This window comes from Neopsephotus bourkii, unplaced genomic scaffold (genome assembly GCF_033783945.1).
Source record: "Neopsephotus bourkii isolate Nb327-2 ecotype Australia unplaced genomic scaffold, CSIRO-AGI_Nbou_v1 NB_911, whole genome shotgun sequence".
Taxonomy (NCBI): Eukaryota; Metazoa; Chordata; class Aves; order Psittaciformes; family Psittacidae; genus Neopsephotus; species Neopsephotus bourkii.
This window is the reverse complement of record NW_026901405.1, coordinates 826,359-844,030: the sequence shown is the minus strand read 5'-3', so window position 1 is coordinate 844,030 and position 17,672 is coordinate 826,359. Positions and strand designations below refer to the sequence as shown.

General features: G+C 47.0%; 1 protein-coding gene across 1 annotated transcript in view; it reads left to right on the top strand.

Annotated features, from left to right (window-relative positions):
• Positions 1–12,671: 12,671 nt before the first annotated feature.
• GAP43 (growth associated protein 43) overlaps positions 12,672–17,672 on the top strand; it is a 56,689-nt gene continuing 51,688 nt past the window's right edge. The window contains exon 1 of the mRNA XM_061357682.1: positions 12,672–12,909. Within this exon, the coding sequence (XP_061213666.1) occupies positions 12,880–12,909 (30 nt within the window). The 5' untranslated portion in view covers positions 12,672–12,879. The remainder of the gene's footprint in view (positions 12,910–17,672) is intronic.

Here is a 17,672-nt window from a genome sequence, read left to right as displayed (position 1 = left end):
TCCTCATAAGGGAGATGCTCCACTCCCTTAATCATCTTAGTTGCCCTGCGCTGGACTCTCTCCAGCAGGTCCCTGTCCTTCTTAAACTGAGGGGCCCAGAACTGGACACAATATTCCAGATGAGGTCTCACCAGGGCAGAGTAGAGGGGAAGGAGGACCTCTCTCGACCTACTAACCACCCCCCTTCTAATACACCCCAGGATGCCATTGGCCTTCTTGGCCACAAGGGCACAGTGTCGGCTCATGGTCACCCTGTCGTCCACCAGGACCCCCAGGTCCCTCTCCCCTACACTGCTCTCTAACAGGTCGTTCCCCAATCTATACTGGAACCTGGGGTTGTTCCTGCCCAGATGCAGGACTCTACACTTTCCCTTGTTATATTTCATCAAGTTATTCCCCGCCCAACTCTCCAGCCTGTCCAGGTCCCTCTGGATGGCAGCACAGCCTTCTGGCGTGTCGGCCACCCCTCCCAGCTTAGTGTCATCAGCAAACTTGCTGATAGTACACTCAATTCCCTCATCTAAATCGTTGATGAATATATTAAATAATACTGGTCCCAGTACCGACCCTTGAGGCACTCCACTAGATACAGGCCTCCAACTAGACTCCGCCCCATAGACTACAACTCTCTGGCTTCTCTCCTTCAGCCAGTTCACAGTCCACCTCACTACCCGATCATCCAGACCACACTTCCTCAATTTAGCTGCGAGGATGCTGTGGGAGACCGTGTCAAACGCTTTGCTGAAGTCAAGGTAGACCACATCCACCACTCTGCCATCATCCATCCACCGTGTTATTTCCTCATAAAAGGCTACGAGATTGGTCAAGCATGACTTCCCCTTGGTGAAGCCATGTTGACTGCCCCTCATAACCCTCTTATCCTTGATATGCCTTAAGATGGCACCAAGGACAAGGTGTTCCATCACTTTCCCAGGAATGGAGGTGAGGCTAACCGGTCTATAGTTACCCGGGTCCTCCTTCTTGCCCTTTTTGAAGACAGTAGTGACATTTGCTTTCCTCCAGTCCTCAGGCACCTCTCCCGTTTCCCAAGATTTGGTAAAGATGATGGAGAGCGGTCTAGCAATGACCTCCGCCAGTTCCCTCAGCACCCGCGGGTGCATCCCATCTGGACCCATGGATTTATGGATGTCCAGATTGCTCAACTGGTCTCTAACCCATTCCTCATCGACTAAGGCAGACCGCTCCTTTGACCTATCTCCATCTGAGGTCTCAGTGGTACAGGGCTCTTCAGGACTGCCTCCGGCAGAGTAGACAGAGACAAAGAAGTCATTCAGTAACTCTGCCATCTCTGTATCTTCTGTCACCAGGGCACCCGCCCCGTTCATCAGCGGGCCTACATTGCCTCTGGTGTTAGTTTTATCTGCCATGTATTTGAAAAAGCTCTTTCTGCTGTCCTTGACCCCTCTCGCCAGCTTTAATTCCAAGGAGGCCTTAGTCATCCTAGCAGCTTTCCTACATCCTCTAGCAGCAGCCTTATATTCTTCCCAAGTGGCCAGCCCTTCCTTCCATGACCTGTAAACTCTCCTCTTCCACGTGAGCATACCCAGCAATTCCCTATTTAGCCACGCAGGTCTCCTGACCCTCTTCCTTGGCTTCCTACGTGTTGGGATGCTCTGATCTTGAGCTCGGAAAAAGCAGTCCTTGAACACCAACCAACTATCCTGGGACTCTTTCCCTTCAAGCAGCCTAGCCCATGGGATTTCCCCTAGCAATTGCTTGAAAAGGCCAAAGTTTGCCCTGCTAAAGTTCAGGGTTGCGATTCTACTTGCTATTCTACTGGCCCTACCACACAAGATCCTGAATTCCACCATCTCGTGGTCACTGCAACCAAGGCAGCCCTCAACCCTCACTGCTTCGATCAGACACTCCTTGTTAGTGAGGATGAGATCCAGCAGCACACCTCTCCTGGTTGGCTCGTCCACCATTTGCATGAGGAAGTTATCATCCATACACTGGAGGAACCTCCTGGACTGCGGCTGGGTTGCCGAGTAGTCCTTCCAGCAAACATCAGGGAAGTTAAAATCCCCCACGACGACCACGGCATGTAACTGTGAGGCCGCTCTCAGCTGCCTGTAGAAGGCCTCGTCAACTTCTTCACCCTGATCTTTCCACTTCTAGGGGTCAAAACCAGGGATGGAGAGCAGCAATAAAAGAAACAGCAAAGATGCTTCCTTCCAGCCTCTACCAGTTTGCAGCTCTGATACTTCCTGAGGTAGAGAGTGTCTGAGTAATCAGTAGACAGTTCTGACTGTGGCAGGTTCTGTGTCTTCCTTTATGATAGGGCAGAAGAAGTCATTAGGGGCTAGAGGAGTCAAAGGAGGGGACTGTATAGGCTCAAGAAGATGGTTCTGTCAGGGGGAGCTTACAGAAGGTATATAGTAGAAAGGAACTCCAAAGAACAAGGGGTAGATGCAGGTATACTGTCATATATGTGCCACGGTGTCATAGAATAAGGAAGCGTTTTTCCTCATGGGACTTCAAAAAGAGCAGATTTGAGACATTTCAAAAAGTGTCTTCATCACACATGGTAACGTTAATTACCTTAACCGTGGTGTGCTCAGCAGTGACTAAGAGTAAGGATGAACTATGATGCATTTCAAAGGGACTTAAAGAAAGATAGGTGAGGAATTTTTTTTCTCCCTCCTTTAGCAGTTTGGTAATTGGGAAACTGAAGTAAATTTATCAAGGTCCCAAAGCATATTAGGAGCAGTAAATATCTCACTGCACTGAAAAGCAGATGTGGAACTATTTGAAATCATAAAAGAAAGGAATGAGTGCTTTGAGTATATAGCTTTTAAATAATATGAACTCTAGGCTGAGCCTTAGAAAAATAGATAATGCTGTTGCCAGGGCGTAAGTGTATATACATTGAGAAAGTGTGGCTTGTTGCTTAGCTTTATGTCTTCCATGTTAAAGAATTATTACCTAAATTCAAGGAAAACATTCATTTGTTTCAGGAGGTGGTGTTGCTTTGCTTTAAGCTTTACTTAAGAGCAATTGAACCCTGGGGCCAGAAGAAAGTTAGCGGAGCATATTAGGTTCCTGGATGGGGTGATGGAGGAATGTGCTCAAAGTCAAACATTGTATAAGTGGATCAGGTTCAATAGCATATTGCAAAAAAAATCTGAAAAACTGAAAGGAAGTGGTTCTGCATCGAAATTTGAGAAAGGCATGGAAGCTAATGTTCTTCAAGGCATCTTTCTGGCAGCCTGAGGTATCCTGGCTTTGACCCTTCTGTAGATTTAACCCCTCAGAGGAAGAAATAAGGATCTTGGAAAGACAGAATTCATGGCAGATCAAGTAATTTACCAGTAAATCGAATCAAAAAGGACATGAGATTGATTAAAATTCTTGGACAGATTTTACAAACACACAAGACTGAACTGCACATAATGAAAGGATTTTAAGTCTTCAGTGATGTTCTTGAGCTAGGGCAATTCAGCCAGAGTGTGACTACAGGGAATTTCTGTTCCACTTCATAACATTTCAGGAGGGCAGAAAGATTTACCATCTCTTGTGCCTTTAAATAATGTCTTGGTAAACACTGTTGTTAGGTTCTCAGGATTAGGTGAAATGACATGGCCAGCTCAAAGAGCTTTGACACGCAGATGACCTTACTGCTACAGGACACACAAAAAGTCTTGTACAACAGGAAGTGACAGTAAGATAGGATTTAAGACCAGTTTTAAGATCAGCGAAGGGAAAACAAATGCTTCCTAGTTTTTCTGTGTGCAGAGGAAAATCAAGCCCTACTTTAATGCTTACATTTTCAAAGTGCAAACCTATCCTTTAATTTTCTTGAGATGTGACACCAGTATTCTTACACAGAAAGGAACCAGAGATACCCTGGGAAATAGACAAATTTGAGGCCAGTGAGGTTGGACTGTGTATGAAGAAGATCTAGTATGAGCCTGCAGGAGTTTGATGAGCTGGTAAAAAGGCAGATGCAGAAGTCCCATTTTCAGTGGGCACAGTATGATCAGAATTAAGTCAGACACGGTAGCTCAAGATCCCTTGAGAGACCATTTTGACTTCTTGGCTGACTAAACATACAAAAGAGAACAGTATTCACCAAAGACCTAAGATTTAATAACCTTCACTGGCTTCCAAGAAACAATACTAAATGAGCGCTGTGTTTCCGCAGCTTCCCTCTCCCTGTCAGGCTCAGTTTTAGCCTGTTAATTCCCAGTGGTTGCAGGAAATGCTGGAAGACCCTGTGGCTGTCAAAGTGCTTCAAGCTATGGCTTGGCAACTGTTGAGCTTAATGCAAGAATGAAAATGACCATGCTGCTCTCTATTCAACATTAGTGGCTAACAGCTAAGGAGGGAGGTCTGGCATGTATCATGTGGAATATGGAGATTACCTGAGGCTGCTGGGTTGTTACCTCTTTTGTGCTTAAGTGTTGCCTGAGGCCTCAGTGGTTTCTTTTCTCTGATCTTTTTCTTTTTTTTAGCTTTTATCCTTAAGAAGGAAATTAATGACATTTAAAGTTTTAGGCAGCACTCAGGCCTGTTCTTGAAGGGAAGGGCCATGCCAGGCTTATCCTTGCACTGGACCTAACTTCGAGAAAGCTGGCCATACACTGTTTGCTTTCCTAATCTTACAAAGACTTATTTCCATTTTAGAAGGTATCCAAGGAACTAGCATGCAAAAAGCTATGTTGAGAAAACACAGATCCCTGACTTGAAGTCTGAAATGAGGAAGCTCAGAATTACAGCTCCTGAAGCAGCCGAAATTGTATTCTCTTGTATCTGTTCTTAACAATAGGACCTTTCAATATGTGATCATACGATACAGATAAGATTGTCAAACTCTCCGTCATTTACTACAGAACATTGTTCATACTTGAGCTTAGCTTTCATAACAAACAGAGAATGAACTCTTTTACCTGCTCTCTGGCTGAATAAATTAGGGTAACATGGAAGAAGTAGCTTTCATTTTATTGCATACAATATTGAAGTAAATTTTAACGTGACCCTGCTGAAATGAGCACACATGAGAAGATCATCTAGATCTGACACAGGCAGTAAATGAATGCCTTTTCCCTCCTTTCTCCCTCAAGCTGAAGGAGACCTTTCCACCTCCACTGAGCACTGCATCTTCTGTGCCAGTACCTGAGTAGGCATGAAGTGCCCTGTGCGCTTGGCTGAACGCCCTTGTCACCCCCCTTCCTGCTTCCTGATGCCTTCTTCAGGCTAAGAAACTCTCTCTGGCCTCTATTTGTGTCAGGTTATTCCTCATCTACTGGACTGAGGGGACTGGCTTCTGTGAGTGGCAACTGTACCAGGAGGAATGGGCAAACTGGGTGAATTGTGCATACAGGTTGTAGGGCAAAGAAAGGGATGCAGCAGGCATGCAAGAGGACAGACTTCTCTAGCATGCTGCAGTGCCAGGCATGCATGGTGTATGCCACTTGTATAATACAGTTCTGTCAAGGGTTGAGCGGAGATGTATAACAGCCTGGAGACATGAGGCTGCCCCTATTCAGAAAGCTTCTCTTTCTCCTTGCTACTAGGATCACTTGGGGAAGGAGCTAATCCCCCAGATTTACACAGTGAGAAAATTCACCATTATGCTTGGAGTGGCTTATAAACCTCCAGAAAAACATGCTCCAGAAACACAGCTCTCTATCCTCTGGAGCTGAGTTTTGCTGCAACGCAATTTCCATGCACAGGGAAGCAGGTTTGGATTCCTGTCTGTACAGTCCTGGACTCTTAATAAAATTCCATCTGTGTTTCCTGCCCTCCAGGATGAATTCCTTTGGCTGACAGTGTGGTCTTGGAAAAGAAATAATAAATGCTGTACTGAAGGTTGGACATCGGGTGGCTCTGGCATTGTAGGAGAACTCTTTCTAATACACATCCCCACCAAAGCACAGCTCTGATGCTGCTGAAGTGAGGGAATGATTGTCAGGGCCATGGGAAACTTAACTATGAATTTCCATTCTCCAGTGTTGGTGATTTTATGGACCAAGTAGAGCACTTTTTAGCTTGTCAGAGCATTGCAGTATCTATTTGAAATTTGTATAGGTTTGATACAGGATTGCATCAAAATCGCTTTGGGTCCATCTCCCACTTCTAGCAAGGTTCTACTCAAAGGGAACTCTAACAAGATGTTGGCCATGGTGAGGCTGAACTGCAGACCTCTTGCTTGCATAAGTCCTGTGCTCTGCCTTTTTGATTGAGGAGCTCCCCCACTTTAATTGGATGCAGTGAGTTTTGTGTTGAAGATACTAACTGCAAGGGAACAACCCTCTGCATATGCTATGTCTGTCTGACAGACTAAGGGGTATGGATTTTCCTCTTTCAGTGTGTATCTTGTGGCTAATCTAAATAAAGCCAAGGCAAGGAGAGATGCTTTTTGAAGCCTTAAGGCAGGTGGATGTTTACAGTTTTCCTGCTCATTTAATTCCTGGTAGATCTTTGCTGTTCTGACTCCCCCATGTACAGCTCTGGATGAGTGAAAGGGTCCTGTCAGATCACTCCTCCACCACCTCACACTTCTACAATACAAATACTCCTCCTACTGTGGTCCTGTAGTTTGTGGAGTCTGCTGCTATGACCCTGATCACTGCATGGCCTGGTCACCAGTGAGTGAAGCATGGCCATGGCTAGAAACTCTTAATGCCAGGTCCTGGAAAGCTGAGGGGCAGATCTAATCTGTATAGATACCCATGTACCTTCCTGCATACAGACTGGTTCAGCTCAACTCAGTTGTTTTGATGGAGAGAATGAAGAGTCCTATCAGCTGTGGGGATAGGGAAAAGGAGGATGAACTTGTCCCTGTCCACCCACCTTCCAGTGTTGGAGCAGTCATGTCAGCATCCTCACTCTGGCTTGAATGAGGGGCAGTGTGGGCCAGTGCAGGGCAGGGCCGGGTTGTCCAAAGAAGGCTCAAGCAATTGTGACTCCACACCATGATACTGTCACGTTGTCATACTTGTATCACTGGGCAGCTCCCGTGTTCTGCACTGCAGTGTTATGGGAATGGCAATCTATCCTTGAAGAAGTCAGGAGAGGAGTGAAACAGCACTAAGATGGACTCTTCTCCAGTCATGCCCTGAAGTTAGTGTACACGTACCTTAGTGTTTGTTTCCATCCTAGTCCCATCACACCCTGCAGCACGGAACAGCACAGACATCCCTCATGTGGCACTGCAAGGTTGTGAGCCTGAATGCTGACAGCAGCTTGTCACAGCACTACAGGACTCAGTGAATGATGGAGCCAGCCTCAGAAGCAGGGTAAACTGGCCCATGCTGAGCTCCTGGTTCAAAACTCACTTTGCTACCCTATGCTACAGCAAAAGGGACTGCTGCATATACCCAACAGCACATACTAAAGGGTACCTGGAGAAAGAAGAAGCTTGCTGGGTCATCCTGTCTCCTATTTGGTTTGGCTTGTAAAGTATCACATTTCCTCATGGTCGGGCATAACTACACTGAGAATGATAGCTAAGAGGTCGACTGCTTTCTGTGCTGACCTTTTGCTTTTTGACAGACAAGCAGATGAGATTTCATTTTATTGAAGAGTTATGGTCTTCAGCACTAAGCTGTGCTGGGATTGAACTGTTGTGTTTGAATCTGTGACGATTCTGAAGCTTAATAATAATTAACATTGACCTGGGGGTTGTACAGACCGTTCCTTGTGCATGTTAAAAATCCTTCTACCCTTGCCTCCGCCCAGAAATTCCAGTTTGTATGAGCCACACAATGTACAGAAACCACAGTTTAATAAGAATGATGAGAACAGGGAAATTATTGAGGCAATTTCTTATTATGTTTCCTATTGTAAAGTCAGGTGCTGTGAGCCCAGCTGTGCAGGCATGAGAAGGGAAATGGAAATCACAGGGAATAAATGCAGAGCACTTGTGCATCTCTCTTGGACTAGCACAATGACAACAAGTGCTAATGTCATGTGTGTTCAGTGTCTTGGAGGACGAGCAACTGAGCAGTCATTAAAGGCACTGAATGAGTTGGAGTGTTCCTGAGTTGGCATCTTCTGAACACTTCTCTGCAAGAGTAAATGGCATTGTGGCTTTTGAAAATCATGGCTTTAAAGTCACTTGTTTCAGCCTGTGGCATACTGACAGTCTCAGGTCAAAAGAAACCAGGCTCTCCTTTGCTGTTATTAATAATTTAGGATTAACCGAAATCCAAGGTAAATTGACATGAGAGGTCCTTACACTGAAAAACGGGAACTCCTCTGAGGAGATTCATGGCTATGTCTGAATCATTTAGGATGGGAGTTTGATTCTAGCGTTGCACTGCACTATTTTGTGCCATTAAGCCATAGATGACTGAAAGTGAGGCCAAATGAGACAAGAGCTGCAAAACCACTGAGGAAACTAAAACTACAAGTGGGCCACCAGTGGGATTTTCAGGAATGCCTATTCAAATGAGGATCCTAAAAAATCCTTATAAAATTGGCTTTTTTCCCTTCTGAATGAAAGTTGGCTAACAAAAGATGAGGCTACCACTATATGTGTAAAATATGAATAGAGAGAAAACCCAGTCTCTCTCCCAATGAAGGCAAGTCACTCACTTCCGAGCTGTTTTTACTGAAGCTTTAAATATCCCTAGTAACGGGACTTTCACTGTACTTCTCTCGAAGAGACGCCTCTTCACTTTAGCATCTTACCACTGGGACAGCTCTTATAGGCAAACTGTCTGCCTCCTCCTTTACTTAACTTCATCTGCCCAGGGAATCAGCCTGATTACAGGCCCAGGAGCAGGTTGAAACTAGGTAGTTCTTCAAACCCAGAGCTAAACTTGCTACTATTGAACCTAAATTAGCAGCTGGTCTGAAGATGCTTTTTCCTTCAACCAGTGTGGACCTTGAGCTGCTGGGGCAACTTCAGGCACTGCTAAGTCTTCCAGAACTGGACAGGGAATAAGTTCTGTAACAATCATAGATACTTCTCTTTACTTTGAAATGCTCTGGACCCTTTTGAATCAAGGATATGCTTTGAATTAAAGAGCTGCTCTGGATAATTACAAACCATACTCTGCTTCACAGCAAAGGAACATGCAGCATGCACCAAACAGTGGGCTGTATATCACTCCAAATGGCTTTTTTTCCCTCTTGAAGTTTATGGCTATACCACACTTGTCTACCTCCTTAGCTGTCATTTAGTCAAGTCTAACAGATGAAGCTTTAAAAATCTATGGTCATTGTTCAGCTCCTCCTTCCAGCCCGCTTCCCAAGCTCCCCATTCATGTTCTTCAGAACAGCTCTTCCTTTTTGTTTGTGTAGATTCAAAAGCTGAGGTCAAAGGGGCTTTTCGGGGCATGTCTACATTGCATGATGCAGTGTTATAAAGAAACTCTGAAGAAGAGCTGGATGAGCCTGTATTGGCAATGCAGTAGAGAGACAAAAGTGTTGTTTGGATGAAAGCATGCCATCTTGACTTGGTGACTTCAGGAAATGGAGATTCCCCTCCTTTTCTGTCCTTGAGTTTTGCTTGTGATGTTCATTAATTCCCTGGCTGAAATTTGTGCCTAATTCCTGCTCTTTTCCTTCAGCCTTTCCATTGCTGTGGACTTCTCCTTTTTTCCTTCTGTGTTACCTGATAATTTACCTTACAGGTTGAAGTGATAACATAGCCAAAATGGCAGGGCAAGGGATGATGGGGTATGGTTTTCAGAACCATATAATTGGCTAAATAATTTAAATTCCAGCTTTTAAATATGCTGTTTTGAAAGAAAGGGGTATTAGGAACTGACATGCCCTGAAAACTTGTGTCTTAGTTTATGGCTCTTCCACGTAAGAAGATTAATTCAGAGGAAACTCAGGTATGACTCTGCAGTTGCCACTCACCACAAACCCTGTGTGTATCGAAAACCTATTAAGGAGGTTTTGTCTATGTGGCAAAAGTGGTTTGCAGTAAGCTAAAGCATAGGGTGCCCATGGGGCTGAGCAGAAGAGGCATGGTGCTGCCTTTGGCTCTGCCTGAAGGTGATGAGCATCTGCCCCAGTGTGTGAAGGAAGGTGGCTTGACCATAGCTGGATGCACCAAGGCAGCCCTTCGCTGCTCCTCCTCTGGTGGGTGTCTGGGAAAGCACTGAGGGTGGGAAGGCTTTCCTCAGCAGGGCTCCCTTCAGCTGGGAGGTTCCCTAAGAAGGCCTCGTCAGCGAGAAGAAAACAAGCTTCTGAAACACTTCTGAAGTGTGATTTGTCTGACCTAGTTTAGGCTCCTGCTTTAGGATGAGCTGAATCACACCCTCAGAGTTCCCATTTCAATTTGTTGTCACCAAGGGGAGCCCAGAGTGATGTGTTCAGCTGGGGACATACATGTTTGACCAGAGGAGTCCTATCTCCCAATGGCATGGGAACAGCCATGTGGGTTAGCAAGGGCCCACAAGCTCATGACACACCAGCTTCACCGTGGAGATGAGCCCCTGCAAATCCTGGGGCAGAGCAGAGGGTCCTAAGTCCCATAGACGTATTCCAAAACACCATTGCACTGCTCCACTGTGCCTTGACATGGTACTGTCAGCAGTGATGTATTCCACAGACACCCCTTCCTCAGGTTTCATGCCCATTGCTTTCTGCTGCTCCACTTCTTACCCATCTTCTTTTATGATAGCATAGTTTGCCTTCTTTTTCTCTGACAGCTGAATCTGATTTTTGTTATTTAATCCTTTGGTCTGCTCTGTGTCAGCTGTTTGCAACTCTTCCCAGTTTAGTATCTTCTCTGAATATCATTATCATACCATTATTTCCCTTTTCTAGGCTGCAAAACCGGGACTATCACTGATACCTGCTTGACCCTAAGAGGCATATCCCTTAAATTGCAAACAGATGCAAATAGCTAGCTAGATCCTCTTTGAAATGCTGCTTAAAAAGATATGGGGTACTGGGAACTGCAATGATGTCATAGCAACTGAATATGATTATGGAGGAGTCTGTGCTGAGGGGTATTCCAGAAACTAGCTATATATGTACACGTTTATTTGTATAAGCGTGCACATGTGCATGAATAGTTGTGTTAATAATGTACAAATGGAGATATTTAAAGAGCAAAGGCCTTAATAATAACCTATGACATTTAATTTTGCTCTTTTGAGGGCAGTTTTGCATTAAAAATGTATTAGAAGTAAGTCCATGGTGTGGCAGAGAAGTTGATGTAGTGACATTAGTGCTAAAAAAGAGAACAGCATCTGACTGTGCCTCCCAGACGCAGTGAATAAAATAAGCTACATTTGAATTCTGGTATATTAAATCCTAAAAATCCAGCAGTCTCTTTATATTTTTAACATGCTCAACATTGTCATACTTTGGTTTAACTCTTGTCTTGGAATATGCTCTCACAGTGACAGAGATAGCTATCCTGCTCATATATATTCTGAGAAAACACTGTTATAACTTTCAAGACATGTGCTTGGTGTTGTGTGTGAGCATCAGTGTTCACTCGGGCCCTTCTCTACATGGAAACCCACTCAGATCTGTTACCCCACACACGGGGGGTAGTTGGGAGCATGGACACACATGTCTTCCTCATACTAGGTTACAGCAATTTGCAGGCAGTGATCAATAGACACAGAAATTACTGAGATGCTGAAATTAATTGAGATCTCTCCAGAAGGGAAAGGGATGATTTCTGTAGGTTTTGAAGCTATTGTGAACAAATAGGCTCTTTTTCAGGAGTATCATGGTTGCTGCCTGTGGAAGGTCTATAGGATGGACTGTGGGAACAAGAGGCAAAGTTGTCATGACTTCACCATACAGGGTTTATGCCTTCATAGAATCATAGAATGACTTGGGTTGGCTCATCCAGTTCCAACGTCCTGCCATGGGCAGGGACACCTCCCACTAGACCAGGTTGCTCCAAGCCCCTGTGTCCAACCTGGCCTTGAGCACTGCCAGGGATGGGGCAGCCACAGCTTCTCTGGGCACCCTGTGCCAGCGCCTCAGCACCCTCACAGGGAAATGCTTCTGCTTCCTATCTAATCTAAATCTCCCCTCTTTCAGCTTAAACCCACTCCCCCTCCTCCAATCACTGCCTGCCCTTGTAAAAAGTCCCTCTCCAGCTTTCTTGCAGGTGCCTTTTAGGTACTGGTGGCTGCTATAAGGTCTCCCAACCCTTCACGTACGAAGAAGACAACACCTACATATATGTTTGCGAGCATGCCGGGGAGGGGGATGGGGACTTTCCACAGCCATTTTAACACATTCCCTGATTCCCATTTAGCCCACAGCTCCCACCTACAGCTCGCAGTCACCTGTGCATGCCACATACCCTCCGGTCCCTCTTCTCCCCCCATGCCCACCCCACACCATCCATCACCCGTCACGCACAAACCCCATACCCATAGCAGTGGCCATGTGCTCTGGGATGGGGGTGTGTATGTGTTTGTGTGTCAGGAGCCTGCCTGGGTCCCCTCCTCACCCTGCATGTCCCAGTCACACCCCCAGCCCCCCCGCAGCCTGCAGTGTCCCCTCTCCTCTGTGCGGTGGGGAAGTCGTTGGGTAATTGGGTCCAGATTGGAGGTTTTAATTATTCATGAGGCTGGCAAGGGACTTTGGGGGGGGTGATGGTGAGGTGGGGGTGGGGTGGGGAGGTGACGAGTCAGGGAGAGCTGGAACAATTCTGGGAAGGGTAGGGAGGGAGGGAGGGAAGGAGGGAGGGAGGCAGGCAGCGTGTGCATGTGTGATGAGCAATAGCTGTGGACCTTACAGTTGCCGCTAACTGCCCTGGTGTGTGTGTGAGTGTATGTGTGTGTGAGCGAGAGAGAGGAGAGACAGAGAGAGGGAGGGAGGGAGGGAGCGGAGAGGGTGGGGGGGAGAGATAAGAGGCAGAAGAGGAAAAGGAGAGAGGAGAAGGAAGGAAGAAGAAGGAAGGAAGGGGACAATACGATCATGCTGTGCTGTATGAGAAGAACAAAACAGGTAGAGACGAAGATTCCTTTTTGTGTGCTTCTTAAGACATCTCCGGGTTGGCCGTGGGGAGCGTGGCTGCCTGAGCATGCGAGGGGCTGGGGCAGGGGCTGGGGTAAGGGCTGGGGGAGGAAATTTCAGCTGCTTTCAGCAGACAGGCATCTCTTTTGCGATCCTTCAGCATCTTGCGACTGAAGGCTCTTTTCACACCCTGCAACGTGACTGTTTTGCCTTTTCGGGGCTGGTGATGTGGGGAAGGGGGGTGGCCTACGTCCACATCTGGGGAGCTACCAGGATCACCCCTCTATTCTTCTTATCTTTTAATAGTGGGCACTTGTATTGCCTGAGATTTTCTGTCTGTGGGTTCTGAGGGTGTGGATGCTGGGGGGGGGGGGGGTAGGGGGGGTGCGGCTGGCAAGAAACGTGATGAGATCTGGCTCTACCTTGGAGATAAAGGAAGCAATTCTTCATCTTACGCCAAAAGCAAGGAAAGGATGCCCAGTGAGCCTTGATCCCTGGTCAGCACACTCGCTATTGCTCCTGGCTCCGATGAATGGGAGATGCTTTCTGTACATGTGCTCGCAGCACAGGTGCATTCCTGTTTTTGTGTTACAACAATCCAAGCAAGAATTAACCCAAAGCTTTCTTTTCCAACCTATGCTATAGTGAAAACGCAATTACTTCCTAACAAAAGCATTAGCCGGGGGAGGGGGAGAGTCACCCCCTTTGCCGTACCCTTCGTAGTACAACCAGTTAGACAACTGTGCACCAGCTGGTAAAGAGACAGAGGACCACGCCTCTGTTAGCTCAGAACTCGGGTGGGATAAGTGCAGCTCTGGTGTGAACCTGTTGGAAACCAGTTCATTCTCTTTAATGGTACCACCTGGCTTTTGCTGTAAGGGAATTGGGGTGATGACAGGGTTTGGGTGGTGGCTAGTGTTCAGTTCCACGTTCTTTATGTGCAAAATGATAATGAAATTGATAAAAAGCTACTTGGATCATTTCTCCCTCTCCCTTCCCCCTTTTATTCTGTGTGAAAACCCAAACCTGCTCCTGATTAAGAGAGCCTATTTTGGCTGAACCTCTTGGACTTCCTTGAGAGGATGCTGGATTTATGCAGTTGGAACTTTGAGGCAGGAATATCTTTGTAAGGCATTTTGGCAACTTCCCCAGATTGTAGATCTGTGGATAGTGACAAGGAGCTTTGTTTGGTTCTTGTTCTGAGTGCAGAACTTAGGTCCAACACCATACTGGTTACTTTCTATATGCGTACGTGTCTATATCTCTTACAGTATAGCACTGCAGTATGCTGGAGCAATAACCTAACACAGATGTGAGTAACTCCAGTAGAACAGCACCGCGCTGAAAGAAAACCCAGGTTAAAGTGTATTTCTGAATGGAGATGCATGTGTTAGCAAACGAAGGAGCAATTCTGTACAATACTGGGGAGGGGCAGGTGAACAGGATGGAATGAGCTCCTGCGTCATCCTCTGGTTTTTCCCCCATGCAGGTCTTTCAAATGCTTTACAATTAACGATACGCTCACAAAATCAGGAGGGAGGTGGGGATGGCTGGAGGATGGGGGGGGAGCATGTTGCAGCCAGCCAGCAAAGCACGTTCTGCTGGCAGATATGGGATGAAAGAGCAGAGGAGGAGAAGGGAAAGCAGACAGGGAGGCAGTGACAGAGCAGTGGGTGGAGGTGCACAGCACATTTTAAAACCAAGTAGGTAGCTCTGGGGCTCTTCAGAGTCAGAAGAAGGCTATTGCTAAAGGGGGATGATTTAGCCCATGCCAGCACAGGTTGGGCATTAGAGCTCCTGAGTCTGTTCTTTACACCCTTGTGGGGTTTTGCATTCTGACACATGTAGAACTGCATGGCATGCAGGTCTCTTGGTCGCACTCTCTTCCCACTCCGCACGTTAATCCACCGCATGGTACACACCCCTTTGCGCGTGCATGTGCAGCACGCATCCCCCTCACTCCCGTCTGTACTACACATACGTGCACAGGAGCACAGGCACTGGTTCACACACGCTTCCTGATCCTTACTGCAGCCATGCAACCTGAGCGTGCCACCCCATGCATATCTGGTGGATGCTGCTTGGGCTCAGAGCCCCAACTCCTGCTCCTATACCTGAACACACAGCACAGCCACCAAGCTAGCTGCATAGCAGTTTGCTCAGCAAAGCTGGGGATATACCAGAGGAAGCTTGAATTTGGAGAGGATAAAAGGACCTTGGTTTTCAGCTAGTGCTCTGTCTCTGTCCCCACCCAGACCTTTCACAGAGAGAGGAGGATAGAATGGGCTCTTCAGCACGGGCAGGAGTTTCCTTCCCAAAATAAAGACAGCTCCCCTCAGATTATTTTGCAGGGGAAGCCCCTGGTGTCCCGCCTTTCTGGCAGCTAAACAGCAAAATGTGGTAATTGCAGGCTTGGGTGTGGAAGGAACCTCTTCACGTTTGTGTCTAGGTGTGCCTGTGTGTGTCTGTCCTCCCACCCCTCAAACAGAGATGCGTTCACTCTCAATACCTTGCAGATTATTCTTTCTTGTGGGTGAGATGCCAACGTGAAGATTGAAGTAACTGACTGTGCCCACCCGTGAGAGATGTAGATAGCTTGGGGGTGTCATTTCTGCCTACAGTTGATTGCAGCTCTGAATCTGTACCCACAAAATGCTCAGCTAAAAGGCGGCAGAAGCGAAAGGCTGGGTCAGAATTGGGCTTAGCCTGTACTGGCAGTGAGAGATGCAGACAGTAATACGCAGGGCTGGGTCGTTAGATAGGTGGCTAGAGATGCAAGTGTTGCATGCACCGCATACTAGAACAGATGGACGTTATGGGGGTATGTGCTCAGTATTGGATTGCATGAGTGATTAAACAATAACCCGCAAGCAGGTTTCCCACTTGTGGGTGAGATGAGTCTCATTCATCAGCAGCCATATCCGACAGCTTCCCTCCCGCTCCGTCCTCTCCTCCTCATCCCAGCGCTGGAGAGCCAGCCGCTGCAAAGGTTTGAACCTGCCACACCCATCAAATCAAAGCAGGGGAAGAGGCAGTCTGCGTTTCTTTCCCCTTCCACACGAGCAGCATGAATAAACAGGGCTGTACCTCTGAAGATGTGGTTTAATGCAATCAGAGAAGGAGGAGAAAGCTTTAGGGAACTATTGTAGCAATTACAGGCAGCCAGTGAGGTGTCTTGTCATTCCAGGAACTGCAGAGGTGTGCAGGAAGGAGGAAATGGAGAAAAAGAAAGAGGGGGAAGATGCACACAGAGTTAGAGGTTTTCCTCGCCTCAGGATGTTGAAATGTCTCAGACCTAATTCAGAATAACTTCATTATGCCATACAATCCAGATGCTTCAAAACTTGCGAGCCGTGCTCTTGCCTTTAAACATGGAGGGAGGAAAAAGGGTATTTTAAAGGAAGGTGTCCATCCACGCCCCTCCTCCCTCCACTTGCCAGCATGGTGTAAATCGCCACAGACCATTGACTGGAGGGCAGAGACACTTCATCTGCACCTCGGGAGACACTTGCCACTGCCTCCACCTTTCCGAAAGGCAGCCAGTGCTTTTTGTGCTTCTTCCAGTAAGCAATTGCTGCTGCATGGAAGTTTAATTTCCTCAGGTCCTTGCTCATTCTCTTCCTGTGGGCATACCCTTGGGGTTTCTCCTGAGAACCGTGTCTCCAGAGGAACACCCATCACCCCGTCCTCTTCCTCTGCTGCCTTTGCAGACTATTAGAGACATTGATTTCTCCTAGATCGCATAATGTAACTGTTCTTAATGGCACAGACAAGCCCCCTCCTAGGGAACTAATTGCAGGCAGAGTTTCCAGGAGGAGAAGGACAATGGTAGTGCTTAGTGGGAAAGAAACCAGTCTGTTGATCCAAATTGCCTATTGCCACTTGCTCCTCAATGACAGTCCCAGCAAAAAACTCTGTCAGGCAGCACTCACTAGTACGTAGAGACCTCCCTGCTGAGAGGGATGCACTGAATCTCATATCTGCTGCGTACCATGTGCAGCCAAGGGAACCAACATGTATCATCTGAGGGCTTGTCCGCGCCCAATGCTGAGGGTGGCCAAATGATCTCAGAGCTGCTTTTGCCTCAGGATAAGAAAGTGGGCTCTAGCTCCAGGCTCTGCTCATGCCCATGCGTGAGAGAATGGACATTGCTTGGGGATGAGGGATGAGAGGGACTCATCCTCCAGGCTTTGACTGACTTAAAAGGAGAAAGCCCAGAGGAGTTTCACCTCAAGTCCGCTCTCATTTCAGGACAGCTGATTCTGTGATGCCACCCCAGGATCTAGTAGCCATATTTCCCTCTTCCCTTTTCCCAAAGAGCAGGAATTCCCCACTGCTGGCAGCTACCAAGTTGCAAGGTCTTCTTGTGCTATTGGAAAAGTGAACTGGGTCCTTTGCCCATTGCAAGATGAAAGGAGGCTGATGGTCTTACATGATGTACATGTGGGATGTGTATACCTGCTGGAGGCATGTGGTCCTCTCAATGACCCCCATCTGCTCCACGTGCAGAGGACATGGGGTGCAAGGGGGCTCTGCCTTCTCTGTGCCAAGCAGATATGTATATGCTGAGGGATCGGTGTTTTAACAGGTAATCCAGCAGGCATAGTCTGAAGTTTCCCTCTGCTTCTGGCTGAGATAGTGTGAAGCAGAAGCATCACACGTATATAACTTGAGACCTCTGCATGCTCCCAGTAGGCTGGTGCTGCATTACTGGCTACCACTTGTTCATTCCATGAGTTGCATGGACTTCCTTC